General features: G+C 48.0%; 2 protein-coding genes across 5 annotated transcripts; one reads left to right on the top strand and one right to left on the bottom strand.

The window, feature by feature from the left end:
• On the top strand, nucleotides 1-8,584 carry RNF14 (ring finger protein 14). 4 transcript variants are annotated; one of them, XM_064671668.1, is made up of 9 exons: nucleotides 1-157; nucleotides 559-709; nucleotides 1,226-1,407; nucleotides 1,889-2,046; nucleotides 2,372-2,899; nucleotides 4,102-4,330; nucleotides 4,980-5,152; nucleotides 5,730-5,860; nucleotides 7,113-8,584. In XM_064671668.1, exons 3-9 carry the CDS (start codon nucleotides 1,254-1,256, stop codon nucleotides 7,174-7,176), a joined length of 1,437 nt encoding a protein of 478 aa, XP_064527738.1. In that variant the 5' UTR covers nucleotides 1-157; nucleotides 559-709; nucleotides 1,226-1,253; the 3' UTR covers nucleotides 7,177-8,584. The 4 variants fall into 4 exon arrangements, with proteins under 4 accessions (XP_064527738.1, XP_064527739.1, XP_064527736.1 ...); XM_064671669.1 differs by having other exon boundaries at nucleotides 1,214-1,407; XM_064671666.1 differs by having other exon boundaries at nucleotides 2-157; nucleotides 1,245-1,407.
• Nucleotides 8,585-9,755: 1,171 nt separating this feature from the next.
• GNPDA1 (glucosamine-6-phosphate deaminase 1) lies at nucleotides 9,756-14,229 on the bottom strand. Its single transcript, XM_064671670.1, has 6 exons — nucleotides 13,940-14,229; nucleotides 13,762-13,863; nucleotides 12,389-12,571; nucleotides 11,662-11,846; nucleotides 11,385-11,559; nucleotides 9,756-11,113 (listed from the first exon to the last, which is right to left on the bottom strand). The coding sequence occupies exons 1-6, from the start codon at nucleotides 14,061-14,063 to the stop codon at nucleotides 11,016-11,018; spliced, it is 867 nt and encodes a 288-aa protein (XP_064527740.1). The 5' UTR covers nucleotides 14,064-14,229; the 3' UTR covers nucleotides 9,756-11,015.
• Between the last annotated feature and the right edge of the window lie 3,068 nt (nucleotides 14,230-17,297).

The raw sequence follows: 17,297 nt of genomic DNA, 5'->3' as shown, positions 1-17,297 counted from the left end.
GGGCTGGGCCGGGCCGGCGCCTCCTCCGCCCGGCAGCGCTTCCCGTCCTTTCCCGTCCCTTCCCTTCCCTCCCCTTCCCTCCCCGCCGCCGCTCCGCCAGGGGCTGAGCCGGGCCCCCCTCGCCGTCCCCGGGCCCGCACGGCCGCGGCTGCCCTGGGTGAGGGACCGGGTGGGGCGGGGCCGGGCCGGGCTCCCTCCGCCCCGGGGGCCGCGGGTGCTCCCGCTGCTCCCGCGGGGCTCCCGGCGTCAGGCGGAGCGGTGGGAACGGCGGTAACCGCCATAACAGCGGCGGGGCCGCCGGCGCCAGGCTCGGCCTGGAACTTGGGGGTTATTCCTGAACTCCTCCCGTCCCCCCCATCCCCGTGGGGTCGTGCCCGCCCCGTGCTGGGGCCCGCGGGTCTGCCTGAGACGCGCAACGCGGCCACTGCTCCTCAGGCTGGGAATAAACATGTAGCTGGGAATAATCATCCCCCGCTCGGATGCGGTGCTGTGGGTGTTGGGGATGGGAGCGTGGAGGGGCCTTTAACCCCTGAGCGTGTGTTGTTTGTCCGCCCGCAGCCCCAGAGCCGCTGCCAGAACCGCTGGTTCCTCCCACAAACAACACCGACGTGTTCGTGCCTTACATGAGAAGTGCCCGACCCCGGCCCCAAACAGGAATGGTCACGGACCAGCACCTCGGCCCTCCCACCGCGCTGCTGTGAGTCTGAAGGTAATCCATCCAGTGTGGCTTTATTTTCCCAAATCTAGAACTGAGAGATACTCTAGGGGCGCATCTACAAGATACCTGTGCAGGATTTGAACCTTTTTACTGACATCTTCAATAAGTAATCGCAAATGGGGCTGTTTCCTTGTTTGCTTTAGAACATTGGACAAGAGCTACTGTTATTAATTCCTTTTTCATGTGTTTTTTGGGGTCTGTTTTCTCCTTCAAACATCAATGAAATGTCCCTGTGTCATTTGTGCTGTCTCTGTATTTCATTATTTCCTCCCTTACATCTGTCTTTAGCTATTAACACAGGGTTTGCTTTCTGCCTTTTCAGTATTCTGGTGTGTGTGTGAGTTTATTTTATAAAGCTACCATTTTTTTTCAGCCTGTAAAAAACTTTTAATTATATTTCACATTGATTAAGATCAGTTACTTGGGTTTCTAACTCTTATAGTAGTATAACATAGATATCCCAAATTAATATTGGAATAGGACGTGTTAACTCAGTTCATGTTGCAGAGTGGTGGTAACTCCACAGGAAAGTTAAATGTCTTCAGAGGACAAGGAAGCTCAGGAGGATGAGCTGTTGGCTCTGGCCAGCATCTATGATGAAGATGAGTTTAAGAGAGCCGAGTCTGTCCAAGGAGGAGAAACAAGAATTTGTCTGGAGTTGCCTCAAGACTTCAAAATTTTTGTGAGTGGTGAGTTGAGATGTTTTGTGTTATCCCCAGGGAGGTTTTACCAAGCTCGTTTGCTGGTTGTGGAGTGTCCTGCAGGAGCAGTGACTGGACAAACCATGGCTCAGGCTTTGCTGTGCTTGTGGTAGCGTTGGGGTTTGTATTTGAGTAGTTTAACCCTTTAGTAAACTTTACAGGTGAGTAATAGTATTTCTTCAGAATAATTAAGTTCATTTATTATTTTTTTATTCCCTTGAGGATATGTCTTTCCATGTTCCTGGTTTGAGCAGGATCTGACATTTCACAGTTGTTGGTGTTCTGCTTTAATCACAGAGCTACAACCCCATGATATTTTACCTCGCTGAGTTTAGTTATTTAGGGTCGAACAGATAATTTTAACCCCAGAAACGTATCAAGTTAAAAGAGATTGGGTGCTGTCATAAACAGTGACAGTTCATTAGTTTTCATTTTCCTGTTATTTCTCAACCTGCCTTGGTTGTCTCAGGTTCAGGCAGTTCCACAGAAAGCCTCCAGAGCAGTGGGTTCGAGTACTCCGTGTGCTTCCTGCCTCCCCTCGTGCTGAATTTTGAGCTCCCACCCGACTACCCATCAACATCACCACCTGTGTTCACCCTCAGTGGGAAATGGCTCTCCCAGGCCCAGGTTTGCAGAAGATTTTTAACATTTTGATAGAGCTGAGCAAGTTAATAATTGACAGCGTTCTGGGGAATGGTAATGAAATTAAATAAAAATAATGACATTGCTGTTCAGTTGGCTCTTCTTTTGTCTCCTTCTTGTTTTCACTTGGTCACTGTTCCGAGGAAGAAGAGTTTGCATCGAGGCAAACTATTTTATATGTATTTTATGGATAGATTAAAAACTGGTGAATCTGTAATCAAAGTGTGCACTATGGACCATGGGAGGAGAGGAACCCAGTAAGGAGCTGTCAGAACTTAACCAAAATCAGGAATTGTTTGTTCTTTTCCAGCTCAGCGCTCTTTGCAAACACTTGGACAATGTGTGGGAAGAGAATCGAGGCTGTGTGGTCCTATTTGCCTGGATGCAGTTTCTGAAGGAAGAAACACTGAGTTACCTGAATATTTCGTCCCCATATGAGTTAAAAATATGCCCTCAAGGGCAAGCACAGAGTCGGACGCCACTGGGGCCTCTCGACCCTGGGAAGGACTGTGGAGGTGCAGCAGGCTCTGCCACAGCTGAGGAGGAAATCATGGATGCCAGAGCTGTGCAGGACGTGGAGTCGTTGTCGAGTCTGATCAGGGAAATCTTGGACTTTGACCAGGCCCAGAGGAGGAAGTGCTTTAACAGTAAGATGTATTTGTGCAATATCTGCTTCTGTGAGAAGCTGGGCAGCGAGTGCATGCACTTCACCGACTGCAGCCACGTGTACTGCAAAGCCTGCCTGAAGGACTACTTTGAGATTCAGATCAGGGACGGGCAGGTCCACTGCCTGAACTGCCCCGAGCCCAAGTGTTCTTCTGTCGCCACTCCTGGCCAGGTAATACACGTGTGCACACAGGGCTGGAGAGTCCTGCTAACTCACCCCCAATTACAGGGACAGAGTGTGGCTCTGCGTAGTGAGCATTGGGAATCTCAGAGTCACTGAGGCTGGAAAAGACCTCTGAGATCACAAAGTCCAACCTGTGACTGATCCCCACCTTGTCAACTGGACCAGAGCATTGAGTGCCAGTCATTCCCTGAACACCTCCAGGGGTGGGGACTCCATGACCTCCCTGGGCAGCCCCTTCCAATGCCTGACAACCCTTTCCAAGATGAAACCTCTCCTGGTGTCCAACCTGAACCTTCCCCGGCACAGCTTGTGGCCATTTCCTCTTGTCCTGTCCCTTGTTCCCTGGGAGCAGAGCCCGACCCCCACCTGGCTCCCCCCTCCTGTCAGGGATTTGGGGAGAGTGAGAAGGTCCCCCCTGAGCCTCCTTTTCTCCAGGCTGAGCCCCCTCAGCTCTCTTAGCTGCTCCTTGTGCTCCAGACCCTTCCCCAGCTCTGTTGCCCTTCCCTGGACACGCTCCAGCCCCTTGATGTCTTTCTTGTTGTGAGGGGCCCAGAACTGACCCCAGGACTGGAGGTGCTTCAGTAGTGCCCAGCACAGAGGGAGGATTCCTGGGGACGTTTTCCAGGGAATATACCTGGGGACATTTTCTTCATGCTCTGAGCCACACAGACACAGAGTCATTGGAGTTAAAACTGGATGCCTTGGCACCTATTTTGCCCAGTTTATTAGTACTGGCATTGATCAGCAGCCTCCCATTCTATTTGACACTGCATGCAAATTCCATTTAACACTGCATGCTTTTCCTTTTCCTAATTATAATTAGAATAGCATTTCTAGGAATATTTTCATGAGCTGTTGGAGAATAAAGTGGATTCATTCCAACTGTAGGGATTTTTTCATTGCCTTACTGTGTTTTGCTGATGGTAGCAGGCTCAGAATTTCAGATGCAAGTAATCATAGAATCCCAGGATGGTTTGGATTGGAAGGGACCTTAAAGCTCATCTTGTTCCACCCCCCTGCCATGAGCAGGGACACTTTCCACTAGACCAAGGTGCTCCAAGCCCCATCCAACCTGGCCTTGAACATTTCCAAGGATGGGACAGGCACAGCTTCTCTGGGCAACCTGTGCCAGGGCCTCACCACTCTCATAGGGAAGAATTTTTTTCCTAACACCTCTCTGTGGCCTTTAGGTGAAGGAGCTGGTTGGAGAGGAGCTCTTTGCCCGCTATGACCGGCTGCTCCTGCAGTCCAGCCTGGACCTGATGGCCGATGTGGTGTATTGCCCCCGCCCGGGCTGCCAGACCCCCGTGATGCAGGAGCCCGGCTGCACCATGGGCATCTGCTCCTGCTGCAACTACGCCTTCTGCACCCTCTGCAAGATGACCTACCACGGGGTGTCTCCGTGCAAGGTCACCGCAGGTGAGGCACCTCCACCCTGTGTTCCAAAGACACATCAAGGTGCAGTTAAATCTTGTGTGAAATAGTCAGAAATTGAGCAAGCAAACTCCTCCCCGTGAGCTTTCTAAAAGACCAGACACATTTCATTTGGAGTAGGTCTGTTGCTGGCAGTTAAATATTATTCCTTTGCTGACAATCCACAGCTTAGGAGGTCCCCAGACTGCTGGTTGTCAAATGCTGAGAGGTCATAGCAGGGGAAGAATAATTTTATATATGTATTTTTTTTTTTACCTTTTCATGTGAATCGACTACTTTGTGTAGTCAGAGTTAATACTGAAATCAGGTGGAAGCTTCTCTCTCTGTTTGGCCTCAAAATCCTGTGACCAAGTTTCATTAAATATATGTTCGGAGAAAATTCCATTTTCAAAACTTTACTTTACATTGTAGACTTGTCCTGATGCCCTTGACAAGTCACTGTTATAATGAAATAGTGTAAAACTCTTGAATTTTGGGGCAGAGGGGTTTTAATATTTTACATTTTCTAATATTTTTCTTGATTTGTAATGAATTATGTTAGTTTCCTTTGAAAATCTTTATGCTGCAATTAGCTGGACTTCTTTATATGATATATTACAAAAGCTGTTTGGTTTGCTTTGGTTTTGTTCCTCAGAGAAATTAATGGATTTACGAAACAGCTATTTGGAAGCAGATGAGGCAACTAAAAGATTTTTGGAACAACGTTATGGCAAGCGAGTGATTCAGAAAGCCCTTGAGGAGATGGAGAGTAAGGAATGGCTGGAAAAGAACTCTAAGTCTTGTCCTTGCTGTGGGACTCATATAGAGGTAAGAATGGAGGGAAAGGATGGAAAATCATGGGAACAGAAATTAACAGAAATTAAGGCAGTTCTGTGTTTAGGCTGGGACAGAGGTGTGTTTGTAGCCTCCAGCTTCATCAGGGAAGGGGAATTTCTAGGAAATATTAAGAGAACTTTCCATTTCTGTCTGTGTTACATGGAAAAGGAGGCGAGGTGATGTTTGTGGAGCTCAGGGATTTGAGATCATCCAGCAATTGGTGGTGTTCAGGCTCCAGGACTAAACAGATCCAGGCTGACTATGGATCTGTATGAATCCTTTCATTTCCTGTGTGGTTCAGGTTACTGCTGCTTCACACTATAGCCAGGAAATAAAACCAGCTTCAGAAAAATATTAATTTCCAGTATTTTTAGTAGTATAGCCAATTTACAGTGCTGGGATTCCAGCTCCCAGTTCTGTTGAACAGTGAAAAAAAAATCAGTGTGTGATGGAGTCGGGGTCGAATGTATTAATTGGCTGGTTTAGTTTTGAGGGCTGTTGTCATAGAGAGACTGAAGCCTGACACAGTAAGATTCTGATGTTGCTGTTTCTTGGTTTTTCCCCCCAGAAGCTCGATGGCTGTAACAAAATGACGTGCACAGGGTGCATGCAGTACTTCTGCTGGCTCTGCATGGGCTCTCTGTCCAGGGCCAACCCCTACCGGCACTTCAATGACCCTTCTTCCCCCTGCTTTAACAGGTTGGTGCTTACAGGTATTTCCTCTAGTGCTGGAACACTTATTTTCTACTTTTTCTAACAGTCTCTCCCAGATTCTTACCTTGAAATTTGTAGCTATAGTTTAAGACATAGATTTTTCTCCCTTACAAGGACCCAATACTAACAGTAAAAATCAGGAGTGATTCAAGATGTGCTTTTGCTTTTTAAGATTTTTTTTTTTTTTCAAAATTCTGGAGGAGACTTGTGGGCCTATTCCTGATTTTTTTTTGGTCTGGGTCATGACCTCATCCTTTCTGTGCTGCCTCTGCCTGACACACAGCCTGCAGGGAAGTGTTTCCATGAAGATGCTCAGGTGCAGCATAAGGTTTTGGATCAGAAAGCTGCTTTTAAACAGCTGCAGACTTGCCTCACATCATCACTGCTGGGGAAGGATCAAGGAAAATAGGGTGCTGCTGCTGTCAGGACAGGTGAAAAGGCAGCTCAGAGGGATGTGACAGTGGCAGCCTCTTGGCTCTGTGTATTCCACAGGGATATGTGCCCATCACTGCAATAGTAGTGCCTGGATCCAAAGTCAAAATCCCAACAAATTTCTCAATCCACCATCCATTCTGCTGTAATAGATGTGGCTGACAGGATTTTTCTTGTTCTTGGCCCTTTTTCAGCATTTTCTCTTCTCCCAACAGTATTTTTTCACTTCCTACTCTGTTTTCCTTTTTCTCCTGTTGTCCTTTTTTATTTTAGTGTAGCGTAACCTCCCCTTGTCTTGACTAAGCTCCTGTGCTTTATAAAGAATAATTTAGAATCAGGGAATCATAGAACCATTTAGGTTGGAAAAGACCTAAAACCATCTAGTCCAGCACTGCCAAGTGCCTTTTTGTCCCCCCTGTGCCTCTCTGATGCTCATATGTTTTATTTGCCCAATTCCATGTGTCCAATGAGATTGTGAGTTGTCTGGAGCAGGCAGGTTTGGCTGCTGATTATATCCTGCCTAAAGACCACCCAGGAACAGCAGCCTGCTGGGTAACTTTAATATGGTTTGGATGATTAATATTTTCAGGGATTTCTTGGGATATGATGTGTGTAAGGTACCATCAAACCTGCTGGTGTAACGAGCTGTAGAAGTGCAGAGTCTCTTACTTAATTTGGCATTGATATCATGAGTGGTTTGTGATACTGAAAAAAACAGTGAAACTTACTGCTTTTGTACTTTTTGTTGCATTTAGATTGTTTTAAACATATTTAGCATTATTACCACTAATTTTCTGTCTTGCAGATTGTTTCAAGCCATGCACATCGATGATGGGGAGTACTGGGGAGTTGAAGACGATGACCAGTAGCTTTCTCCAGCAACAAAAGGTGAACAAACCAGAGACAGATGCTTTTTTCTTGGTGTCCTTTGTTTGCTTTTCACTTCCATTGTGTGATAGAAGAGTGGTAACTACCCTGCACTGCAGGATACTCACACCTCAGAGCCTGTTGCCAAAGCCAAAGGAGACCACTTTACCCATCCTGGGGTCAGGATCATCATGGAATGCCCTAACAATCACATCGATTATTAAAGACATACCATATTAAATACAACCAGTCAGAAGTTGGAAAAATATATACCAAGAGATGCCCCTTTTTTAAAAGCAAACAGAAGCCTCAAATCATGGAGAGATTTGGGGGTTTCTTTAGGGAGACCAACATTTGGAGACTCTTGGATCATGAATATTGTGGGGGTTTGGGCAGTTTGTTGGAGCTGTAGAGCTCTTTCTGGAGCTGTTCAGTAGTGCTGCTTGGACTGGGGAAGTTTAGCAACAAAGTTTGTTGCTTTTATGAATTTCCTGATGTTTTTCTCTGAAAAGCAGCTCATGGTTCTGTCACTGGTACTTTCTAATGACATTAAAGCTGATTGTCCCCAACCTCCTTCTCGCTGGCTGTTGTGCCTGGGCCTTTGCATCCCTGAGTGCTTGGGCAGAAAATGACCAACAGCCTTTTCCAGAAATTTCTGTCAGGTTGGTGACTCAACCCAGTGTTCCTGTTGGATTCACTCCCATTGCCTCTCCTTGTTTCTCCAGTGATGAGTGCTAAGGCAGTGAGCTGAGGATGTGAGAGGGTGAAAAGTACCAGGCAAAGATGATTCTTCAAGATACTGACAATTACCTTGTATTCTCAGATGATGAAGTAATTTATTTTTATTAACTCTTCACATAAGAAATTTGATTAGTTGATACTTTTGCTTCTGGACTAGATCCCTTACTTCCACTAGTTTTGGACTTCAAATTATTCAGAAAGCAAATTGTTTTCCCTAAAATCTCAGAAGTAGTTTTATAAACATGAAGGTAATTACTGGAGGGAACCACTAACTTTTTACAAGTTTTTCCACTTGCAGAACAGTCTAAAAGTTTATTTGGAAATTAAAGCTATGTGTGCTGTGTTCAAAAGTAGTAGGGCATGGAGGGATAGGTCAGGAGATGGAAGACTCTTCAGAAACTCAAAGTGATCACCTCTCAGTTTTTACTGATAGTTCATAAATTCATACTGGGATATGTGGCCAAAATGAGTGCTGCTTCAGTTCCTTTCCCAGAGGATGAGAGTCTATTCTGTCAGAAGAGGCAGAGATTAAAAAGATGAGATGGTGAGACTGAATCTCACCTCAGTTTAGGCTATAGGTCAGCGTGTAGGAGAAGTTTACATTGTGTATGATTTGAATTGCATTTCCTGCACCTTTCACATGCACTAAATTCACTTTAAGATGGTAAACACAGTTGTCTCTCTGTTTGTCTTCATTCTGGTATGGATTTGGCAGCACAGGTCAGTGTCCAGGTGGCCATTGGCTCCAGTGTTCGTGTGCCATGGGGCTGTGGAATGGGACAGCCCAGAGCTGGGCTCAGAGCTCCCAAGTGAAGCTGGCACAGCACGTGTTCTGCTCATGGAATTTTGGACATTTATGTATGCAAAGGGCCCTCCCACCCAAAGGGCCCTGGTTTTCCCTTGGAGGTACAAGCCCCTGACTGAGACAGGGTGGCTGTTGGGACACTGCTCTGGGATCACCATGTTGGATGCAGCTCTGAGCTGTTTCCCCTCTGGCCAGTTTTTAACTCTCCAGGCTGAATCACAAAGCTGCCTGCCTTTGGAGAGGACTTTCTTCCTGCTGAGCTGTGTATGTGGGCATGGGGAATGTTTTTGACAAGGAGAAACATATGCATAAACCTCCTTATCCTGCCTGGATGGAGGAGATGGCACTGGATCCCCTAAACCAGGACAGAGGTGGGCTGAGGGCAGTGCTGGGATGCCAAAGGGTACATGGGGATGAAGATCCATGGCTGGGGATGTACCAGAGCACAAATAGTGAAGTACTGGAAGACGTAGCAATGAACCACCTCAGCTTTCAAGGACTTTGTGTGGAGGGAGGAGGAGGAGTGATGTAGCCACCACACTGTCTATAAATTTGGGGACCCCTGGGCTGGAGTTTCCGGATTCTGCAGCAAGGCAGAGGAGGACGGACCCTCTGGGCAAGGGACAAGCAGATGACTGCACATGTAGGACTATCAGCTGGTGTTGCAAAGGCAGGACAGCTAAAACCAGCATCTGCCTGTAGAGAGAGCAAAGCAGCAGCTCTGGCAACAGAGTGCAGATTTTCTCCCTCAGTCTTTTCCCCTCTTGAAAACCTCACTTTCACCATTTCTATGCACGCAATTAAATTATTTATAAACACTTTGTGGTACCAGGTAGAGCTGTGGCCTCCTCCTTTCTCCTTTAAAGGCCCCCACATTTCATGTGGCATGCCTGCTGCCTGGCAGGACAGAACCATAGCAGGTGTCTGGTGGAAACCTGCCAGCAAACACTGGGCAAGGAAGTAGGGAGCTATTCCTACCAAACTGCTTCCAGGACAGCTTTGGTTTCGCAAGCACAGATACAGTCAATGCCACCATTTAGAAAAAATTAAAGATGTTTAGTCTAGAAAGTTGCGTTACAGATCAACAGCTTACAAAATTTCTGCATAAAGAAAATAAACGTTGGTCAGTTTTCTTGCCCCTCCTGTGGTAGAATTGGATGGAATCACATATCAGAATTAGTGGGGTCTTGCTAGTACAGGCTGTTGTCCACCCATGTGGGACTTCTGTTATTAAAGAGAGGCTGAAGCCAGTGGGAACAGAGCATTTCCTTGGAGGCTGGTTTGGCATTTACTCAGAGCAATGGAAGGTTCTGCAGTGAGGAGAGAGAACATATTGCTTCAGGCTCTGCCCTGTTACAGTGAACAGTGCTGAGCACAGAGTGGTCACTTCTGCTTCATCTGAACAAATCTACCCTTCTGAGTACTTCATAAAGCACCAGGGCATAGAAAGTTATACCCTGGGACTGAACATGAAGGGCTTCTTGTGTGACATCAGTAACATCCTCAGATGCCCAAACTGCATGATTAACCCTGTGTGGGTGAATGCTGCTGTAGCCTCCTGTGCTGAGGTGATCGCAAGTCCAACATCTGGCTCAAAGCAGGGCTCAGCCAGGGCAGCCAGGGCTTTATCCAGTCAGATTTTGGAAACCTCCAAGACAGAGCCTGCACAGCTTCTGGGGAGTCTGCCCCATTGCTTGGCTGTCCCCATGGGGAGGTTTTATCTTTCTATCCAGTCTGAGCATTGTGTCTCCACTCAGGTCCCACTGTCTCTTCTCATCTTCCTCCTGGCTCCATCTTCTCACTGACCCCCTCCTGGCTCTGGGGCTGCTCATGTGAAGCTTTCCCTTCTCCACTTGGACAAGTTTGCTTCCCATTTTCCATTAGTCTAATGCAGGAGTGTTTCATGGAGAAAGAATGACACACGAGGTACTTGTCCTAATTACAAGGAATACACCCCAAAGTGATTACCCACTCAGTTTGTGTTGTACTTTCACTTATCCTCACATTTCAGTTTTGCAGCCTTCAGTCCAAGATTACAGTCAGATCAAACAACTCATCCTTCACTGACTTCACCTTCAGAGAATGAGTTAGTGACAGAAGTTTGTGGAACACAGTGTACTGGATCCATCCATTTGGTTAATTAAGGCAGGTGTTTGGCATCTGTCTCTTTAATGGAGAGAAGCAACCATATGACCATTCTGCTAATTTAAGAACAAATATGAGATAAGTTTTTGCAGAAATTCCCTTTTTTCCCCAGCTATTTTCAACAGCTGTTTCAGCACTGCCCCGAGCAGATCAGTCACTGTATGGCTTCTTAGACTGGCTCCTCTCTGCTCCTGTTTCCTTCATGCTGTACAAGGGCTCCACGAGCTTGTTGTGAACCAGCATTAAACCTGATGGAGAAAGTAAAAAGATGATTTAAGTAGATATAATAAAGCAAAATTGTCATTCATTGGATGCTGATGAAATTAGACATTACTGATGTCCTTGTTCCTTTGCCCTTACACCTGAGCACTTACACATTTACCTTCACACTGATTACTGTGGTATATTTAAGGAATATACTCCTTTGGGAGGTGATTACACAGAAACATCTAATGCAAAGCATGGCTTGTACCACTTAAAAACTACCAAAAGAGCTGCCTGGCCTGGTCAAACACTCACCTTTAAAGTATTTCACTGTCTTGACTCTGAGCTCCAGCGTGGCATCCTCGTCACACACGAACACGGTGTTGGGGTGCTGCTGGAAGGCAGACACTGTCCACATGTGATTGATGCCTTCCTCGATGGCTTTGTACAAAGCAAAGGCTTTGTGGGCTCCTGTGATCAGAATCATCACCTGCACCCCAAGACACAGAGAAAGGCAGTCAGGGTTGTTGCTTCAAAACAGGATAACTTTTAGCTGCTCCAGAGCTACTATAGGAACTGCTTTTCCCCTAACCTCTCTGGCATCCATGACAGTGCCTACTCCGACTGTCAAGGCCATTGTGGGGACTTTGGAGAGGTCACCATCAAAGAACCTGGCATTAGCCAATATGGTGTCCATGGCCAAGGTCTTCACTCGTGTCCTGGACACCAAACTTGATCCCGGCTCGTTGAAGGCAATGTGACCATCCGGGCCAATACCTGGGACAGAGATAGTGGGAGAAGAGGGTCAGCTGTAGGAGCAGAGCTAACAGCTCTCCCACAAGGACAGTCAGTGCTTCCAGAAACACAGATCTGAAAAAAACACCTGCAATTCTTCTGGTCAAGCTCAAATTTGTGTCTGGTAGAATGACAGCAAAAGGCCCCTCTGAAGTCAACAGACTCTTCCCTAACTGTGCTGGGACAACAATAAAGCAAAGTAGGTGGCAGAATCTCAAGGCAAATTGATGGGAGAAGTTTGTGCTCCTGTTGGCTCAGAGGACTCTACTCCCAGGAGTTTCCTGTCAGCACTGACAACTATAATACATTTTGCATTTGTATCATTCTAGCTCTTCCCATTTCTTCTGCTAATCATTTCCTGAACAATTCACTGACTAGATTGAAAAACAGAAAACTGTGGGAGCAGTACACTGGGAGACAAGGCTGCCAGCACACATCAGTGCCCAGGGTGGTGGACTGTGGGGTGCCTTTCACTGCAAATCCACTGAAGGACACTGGAAGTGAACAATCCTGACAATTCTCACCTCCAACAAAGAGTTCAATTCCTCCAGCTGCTTTGATTTTCTCCTCAAATGCGTCACACTCTGCCTGGAGATCAGGTGCATTTCCATCCAAAATGTGGACGTTCTCTGGTGAGATGTCAATGTGCTTAAAGAAGTTTTTCCACATGAAGGAATGGTAACTTTCTGGGTGATCCCTCGGGAGACCTGGTAACAGAGCATGCACAGGACTAAGACAAACTGGAAAAACATCATAACATAAAGCACTTCCATACCCTTGGAGTGGCTTTGGTAATGGAGCACTGATCTGTCTGTCCTTTGTCACTCCCTCAGCTTTCACGAGTTGTTTTTATTTTCCTAAACAGCAGAATTAAGGTCAATCACAACAGCTCCTATAAGACATGTGCCCATATTAACAAGCAGCAGATTTTCAGAAAAGCAGGTATGTACCGTGCCTCATCTGTCTACCTTTTCAGCCTTCCTCCCACTTCATATTAGCAAGAGTGATTAAAAAAAAGTGCAAAAACCTGAGAAATAATAATAATAATTATATCATTATTGCATATTTTTCCCCTCAAATGCTATAAACCCACACTGGACTGCTTATTCCCTAATGCTGCTTGATTAGGATTGTTCACAGAAAAAATTCTTGACCAGGGTAAAATCAGCATTAGCAAATATTTAGCCTGTACGTTTTTCACCTTTGGATCTCTCTTTCTTCCAAAGAGGCTCTTTCACCACAGCTTCAGAAAAGAAACAGTCCCCTGCTATCTTAGCAGGAGTTACTGAAGGGCATTCAGGGAACACACTGAGTAAGGGACCTGAGCTACAATGACCTTTATAATCCCAGAGCAAAGGTGGTAGTTAACGCTGCACACTATCTGAGCCTGCAATGACAAGCTGGTTCCTTACCTGGTCAGCACATCAGTGCAGATAAAATACAGCAGTGTCTGTAATAGTGTGTGTAATACAGCCAACATCCAATACCCTTCAGTATCTGGGTTTTTTTCCATAGGTTTTCAAACCTATGGAAAAAATTTCAAATTTCTTCCACAGGTTTTTAAATTGTCCCCATCATTACCTTGGCTAATCCCCTGGAGGTGTTTAAGAAAAGACTAGATGTGGCACTTCAGTGCTACAGTCTGGTTGATAAGGTGGTGTTTGGTCATAGGTTGGACTCAGTGATCTCAGGAGTCTTTTCCATCCTAACTGATTCTGTCATCCTGTCTTTCTATGAAATGTTGTTCCATCTTACCTGGAGCCCTCTGAAGGTGGAATTTCTTGCCCCACCACGCACTGCTGTGGTGTCCGGCTGCGGCACCAGGCGCAAGGGCAGAGACAAACACACCCGGCAGGGCAGGGAAGGAGAGCCAGGAGCGCTGGCTGCGGGCACTCACCCACGTACTCGTCCATGTTGAAGGTCTTCACGTACTTAAAGGAGAGGTCCCCGTTCCGGTAATACTCCACCAGCTTCTTGTAGCATCCCAGCGGGGTGCTGCCTGCGGGGAGCCGCCGCCTCAGCCGGGGCAGGGGCCGGGCTGGACCCTGGCCCTGCTCCCACCCCCCGGCACCCACCTGTGGGCAGCCCCAGCGTGAAGAACCGCCCGGGGCCCGGCCCGAACTGGACGATGCGGTTGCGGATGTACTTGGCCGCCCACTCGCTGGCCTGGGAGTACGTCTCCAGGATGATGAGCTTCATGGTGGGGCCGCCCGGAATCGATTCCTCCGCCCGGGGTCGCCTCTGCCCGGGGATCGCCGCCTTCGCCCGGGGATCGCCGCCTTCGCCCGGGGATCGCTTCCGCCCGGGATCACCCGCCCGCCGCCCGGGGCCGCCGCCTCCTCCCCGGATCGCTTCCGCGGGCCGCCCCCCGCACCGCCCCGTCGGTGGGCGGTGAGAGCCCGGCCCGGCCCCCGCGGCCCTGCCGGGCCCGGCCCCGGGGAGCCGGGAGGTGGCAGGGCCGAGGTTTGGTGGTAGAATTCGGGGAAGCGGTTAAATCCACCCAGGAATGATGCGCCGCGGCTGCCACCCGGCTGTTCGGATGAAGCAGTCGCCAGCACTGCAAGAGGGCCCGTTGGCCAGATAAAGCTTTGGGAACCAAATACATTATTAAAACATTAATAAAAAGGCAGCAAATATTTCAATGCGGTTCTGCTGGGGTGCCCCCGTCACAGCAGGGATCCACCCGACTCCGTCCTTCAGCCTTTCATCCCTAAATCAAAGCCTTGTCACATCATAACAAGCTGCTCTCACACTTGAACTATCCTGTAGGGACACAGTTCAGGGCATGTTCTGCGGGATGGAGAGACCACGACCTGCAGGTGTCCACGGTGCTCCTGGCACAATGGTATTCCCAAAACACCCTCCTGCTGTTCCTCTGGCTGCCTTTAAGTTCCGATGGAAACGTGCCTGACCTCTCCTTACACAGGTTTGGATCGTTGTTGGGATGCAAAGCCCTTACTTCAAAGTTAGAAAGCTTTTAACTTTCATTAGAAGAAAGAATAAGATACAAATTGCTTTGCTGGGATCCAGCCCAAGCAGTTCCTTCTCATTTTAATAATTTAAATGACCTGGCTAGAACTAGTGCTCCTGGTATTGTCTCATCGTGGAGAGACCGCGGTTTGCATTTGGATAGGGAATGATGGGTGTGACAGGCTGTAGCCAGATGGCTGTGGTCAGACACGGGAAGGGTTTTAAGCCACAGAGACTAAATAAGTTCCAAGCCCCATGTGTTTCCATGAGCAGTGGTCAGCCAGCAGGCAGGCAGGTCTCTTGGTGGCTGGTGCTGGGTGAGGAGCTCACAGCAGCAGCATTCCCGGCTGTCCTGCAGTGCAGGGCAGCCTGGGCTTTGGCTCTGTGTGAAACAGCTCTTCCAGTTGTCCCATTGGGATCGTATCAGTGTGACAGACCCATTGGTCCTGTGGACACTGGCAGGAATCACGTTATCAGTGGGTTCAGAGGCACAGGATCAAGGTGCTGGGCTAAGCAGGGGCTGTGTCTCTGCTGAGATGGAGAGGAGGAGGGGACCTGGCTGAGGTCTGAACGATTCCTATCCTGGGGCTGCTTCAGTCCATTCTCCAGGTGCTGCTGGCCCGAAGGTGAGTGCACACCTGACCTGCACATGGGAGTTTCCACATCACCACTATTGCAGCACAACAGCAGCTTCTGGTGTACAAAGCCAAAACTGCTCCAGGGCTCAGCAGAGAGAGATGCTCTCTCTCTACCAGAACCTCGAGTCTCCAAATAACCCACATCGGATCCCTTAGCGTTACCATGGAAACGCAGCGAGGGCTCGGAGATTTAGGAAAAGCAAATACTGGAGGCACAGCCCGTGTAGGAATTGATTGAAGGAGACACCACAGACTTCCCACAGCGGTAGCTGTAGGGCAAGAACCGTGTCCCCCCTGGGGTGACTTGCGGGTTGTGTGGTTTGTCTGCCATCAGAGCAGCCTGTGGGCAGTGCCACCCTATCCTGCCTCCCACCTCACCTGCCCTGCGCCCCCTCGGAGGTGTGGAGAGCTGCTGCCTTTAAGGATTGGCCTGAAACAATCCCATTGTAGGGATGGGCTCGGTTTAAATCCAAGAGCTGTGGGGCTCTGCCTGTAGAGGATCTGGCTTTCATCTCCCGTGCAAGCGGCTTGAGCAGATACAGGGCACAAAGACACAGGAGGCAGCCGGCAGCTCCCAGTAAAAGCAAAACATGCTTTGGTGAGAGAAAAAGCTGCAATGGTCAGGAGAGCCAGGCACGTGCCCCTGTGCTGCCCACATTCCACGGATCTACTCCCTGCTGTCTGCATTATCTGAGTTGCTCTGGGGCTGGGTCATGCTTGTGACTCGCATGCAGAGTATTTTTAGGTATGATAATTTCGGCCCGTTATTGTTTCTGCGTTTCCAGCTTGCTGTTGCAATGCTGAAGAACTTCCTGGTGTCTGAACAGGCTGATTTTCCTTCCTTGCAAAAGCAGCAGATGGAAGGAAACAAACACTTCTCTGCAGGAGAAGTTGAACAGGAGAGTTCTAACAAGCACAGCATTTTCTTTTGCCCCATCTTGAAGGGATCAGAGTCAACAATGCTCAGAAGACCAGGGCTTTTGCTACTGGGAACTCCTTGGGAGCACTGGGATTTTTTTCCAAAAAAAAAAAAAAAAAAAAGAAACAATTTAAAAATATCTCCATGAAGGACTCAGTCTTCAGATCCTGTAATTAAAGAATCTTTTTAATATCCACCATCGATCACTTCTTCCTGCTCAGCATGTTCCACTTACCTTCTCAACCCACTTTATAAGAAAAGGAGAAACAACATCCCATATTGGATAGATCTGGAGGGGAGCTGCTCTTTTCTGCAAGCCTTGCTCACAGCTTAGGTCTCCCAGCAGCAACTCAAATCCCAGTTAGGAGGTTTTTGGGAGGGTCACAACAAGCCAGTGTGTAGGGCAGTGCATGAGCAGGCAGCTCCAGAGAGCACACATGCCAGTCCCTTCCCATATTGCAGACAAGGCTCCCATGGGAAAGCTGGCAGGGCTTCACTCCTCACCAGGTTAAAAACTGCCAGCCTAAGCAGTAAGGGATTTAATCTGGACAGCAAGATTAAATTAACCAGTGGTTAATTGTGATTTCTCCAGTAGGCTGAAGAAATAATGGAGCGACAAAGGACACTGGTGAAATCAGTGAGTTGGGGCTCCAAAAACCATGCTTGACTGAGCTGGCTGTGCCAAGTGGAGGCAATTTGGAGCTCAGCTCTGCCTTGCCCTGTGCACCATCCGTCATGTTGGCACAACTCAGCTGGATCACTCCGTATCTGCCCCTCGGTTCTGCTGCTGGATCTCGGGAGAAAAGTCCCGTTGGGAAAGTCTTCCACCTCAGTGCTGCTGTTGTTTTCATTCCTCCTCCTTACAATACTCAGGGTTTATTGGGGCATAATTTTCTGCACCAGTAA

The sequence above is a fragment of the Pseudopipra pipra genome, chromosome 15, assembly GCF_036250125.1.
Source record: "Pseudopipra pipra isolate bDixPip1 chromosome 15, bDixPip1.hap1, whole genome shotgun sequence".
Classification (NCBI taxonomy): domain Eukaryota; kingdom Metazoa; phylum Chordata; class Aves; order Passeriformes; family Pipridae; genus Pseudopipra; species Pseudopipra pipra.
The sequence above is the reverse complement of the archived record's forward strand: the minus strand, read 5'-3'. Positions and strand labels throughout refer to the sequence as shown.

Coding starts and splice junctions, on each gene's coding strand:
- RNF14 (XM_064671668.1), top strand. CDS start 1,254: ATGTCTTCAGAGGACAAGGAAGCTCAGGAGGATGAGCTGTTGGCTCTG. Junction 4,331..4,979: donor TCCGTGCAAGGTCACCGCAG/GTGAGGCACCTC, acceptor TTTGTTCCTCAG/AGAAATTAATGGATTTACGA. Junction 5,861..7,112: donor TCTTCCCCCTGCTTTAACAG/GTTGGTGCTTAC, acceptor TCTGTCTTGCAG/ATTGTTTCAAGCCATGCACA.
- GNPDA1 (XM_064671670.1), bottom strand. CDS start 14,063: ATGAAGCTCATCATCCTGGAGACGTACTCCCAGGCCAGCGAGTGGGCG. Junction 13,864..13,939: donor CACGCTGGGGCTGCCCACAG/GTGGGTGCCGGG, acceptor GGCTCCCCGCAG/GCAGCACCCCGCTGGGATGC. Junction 11,847..12,388: donor AATTGAACTCTTTGTTGGAG/GTGAGAATTGTC, acceptor TCTCTGTCCCAG/GTATTGGCCCGGATGGTCAC.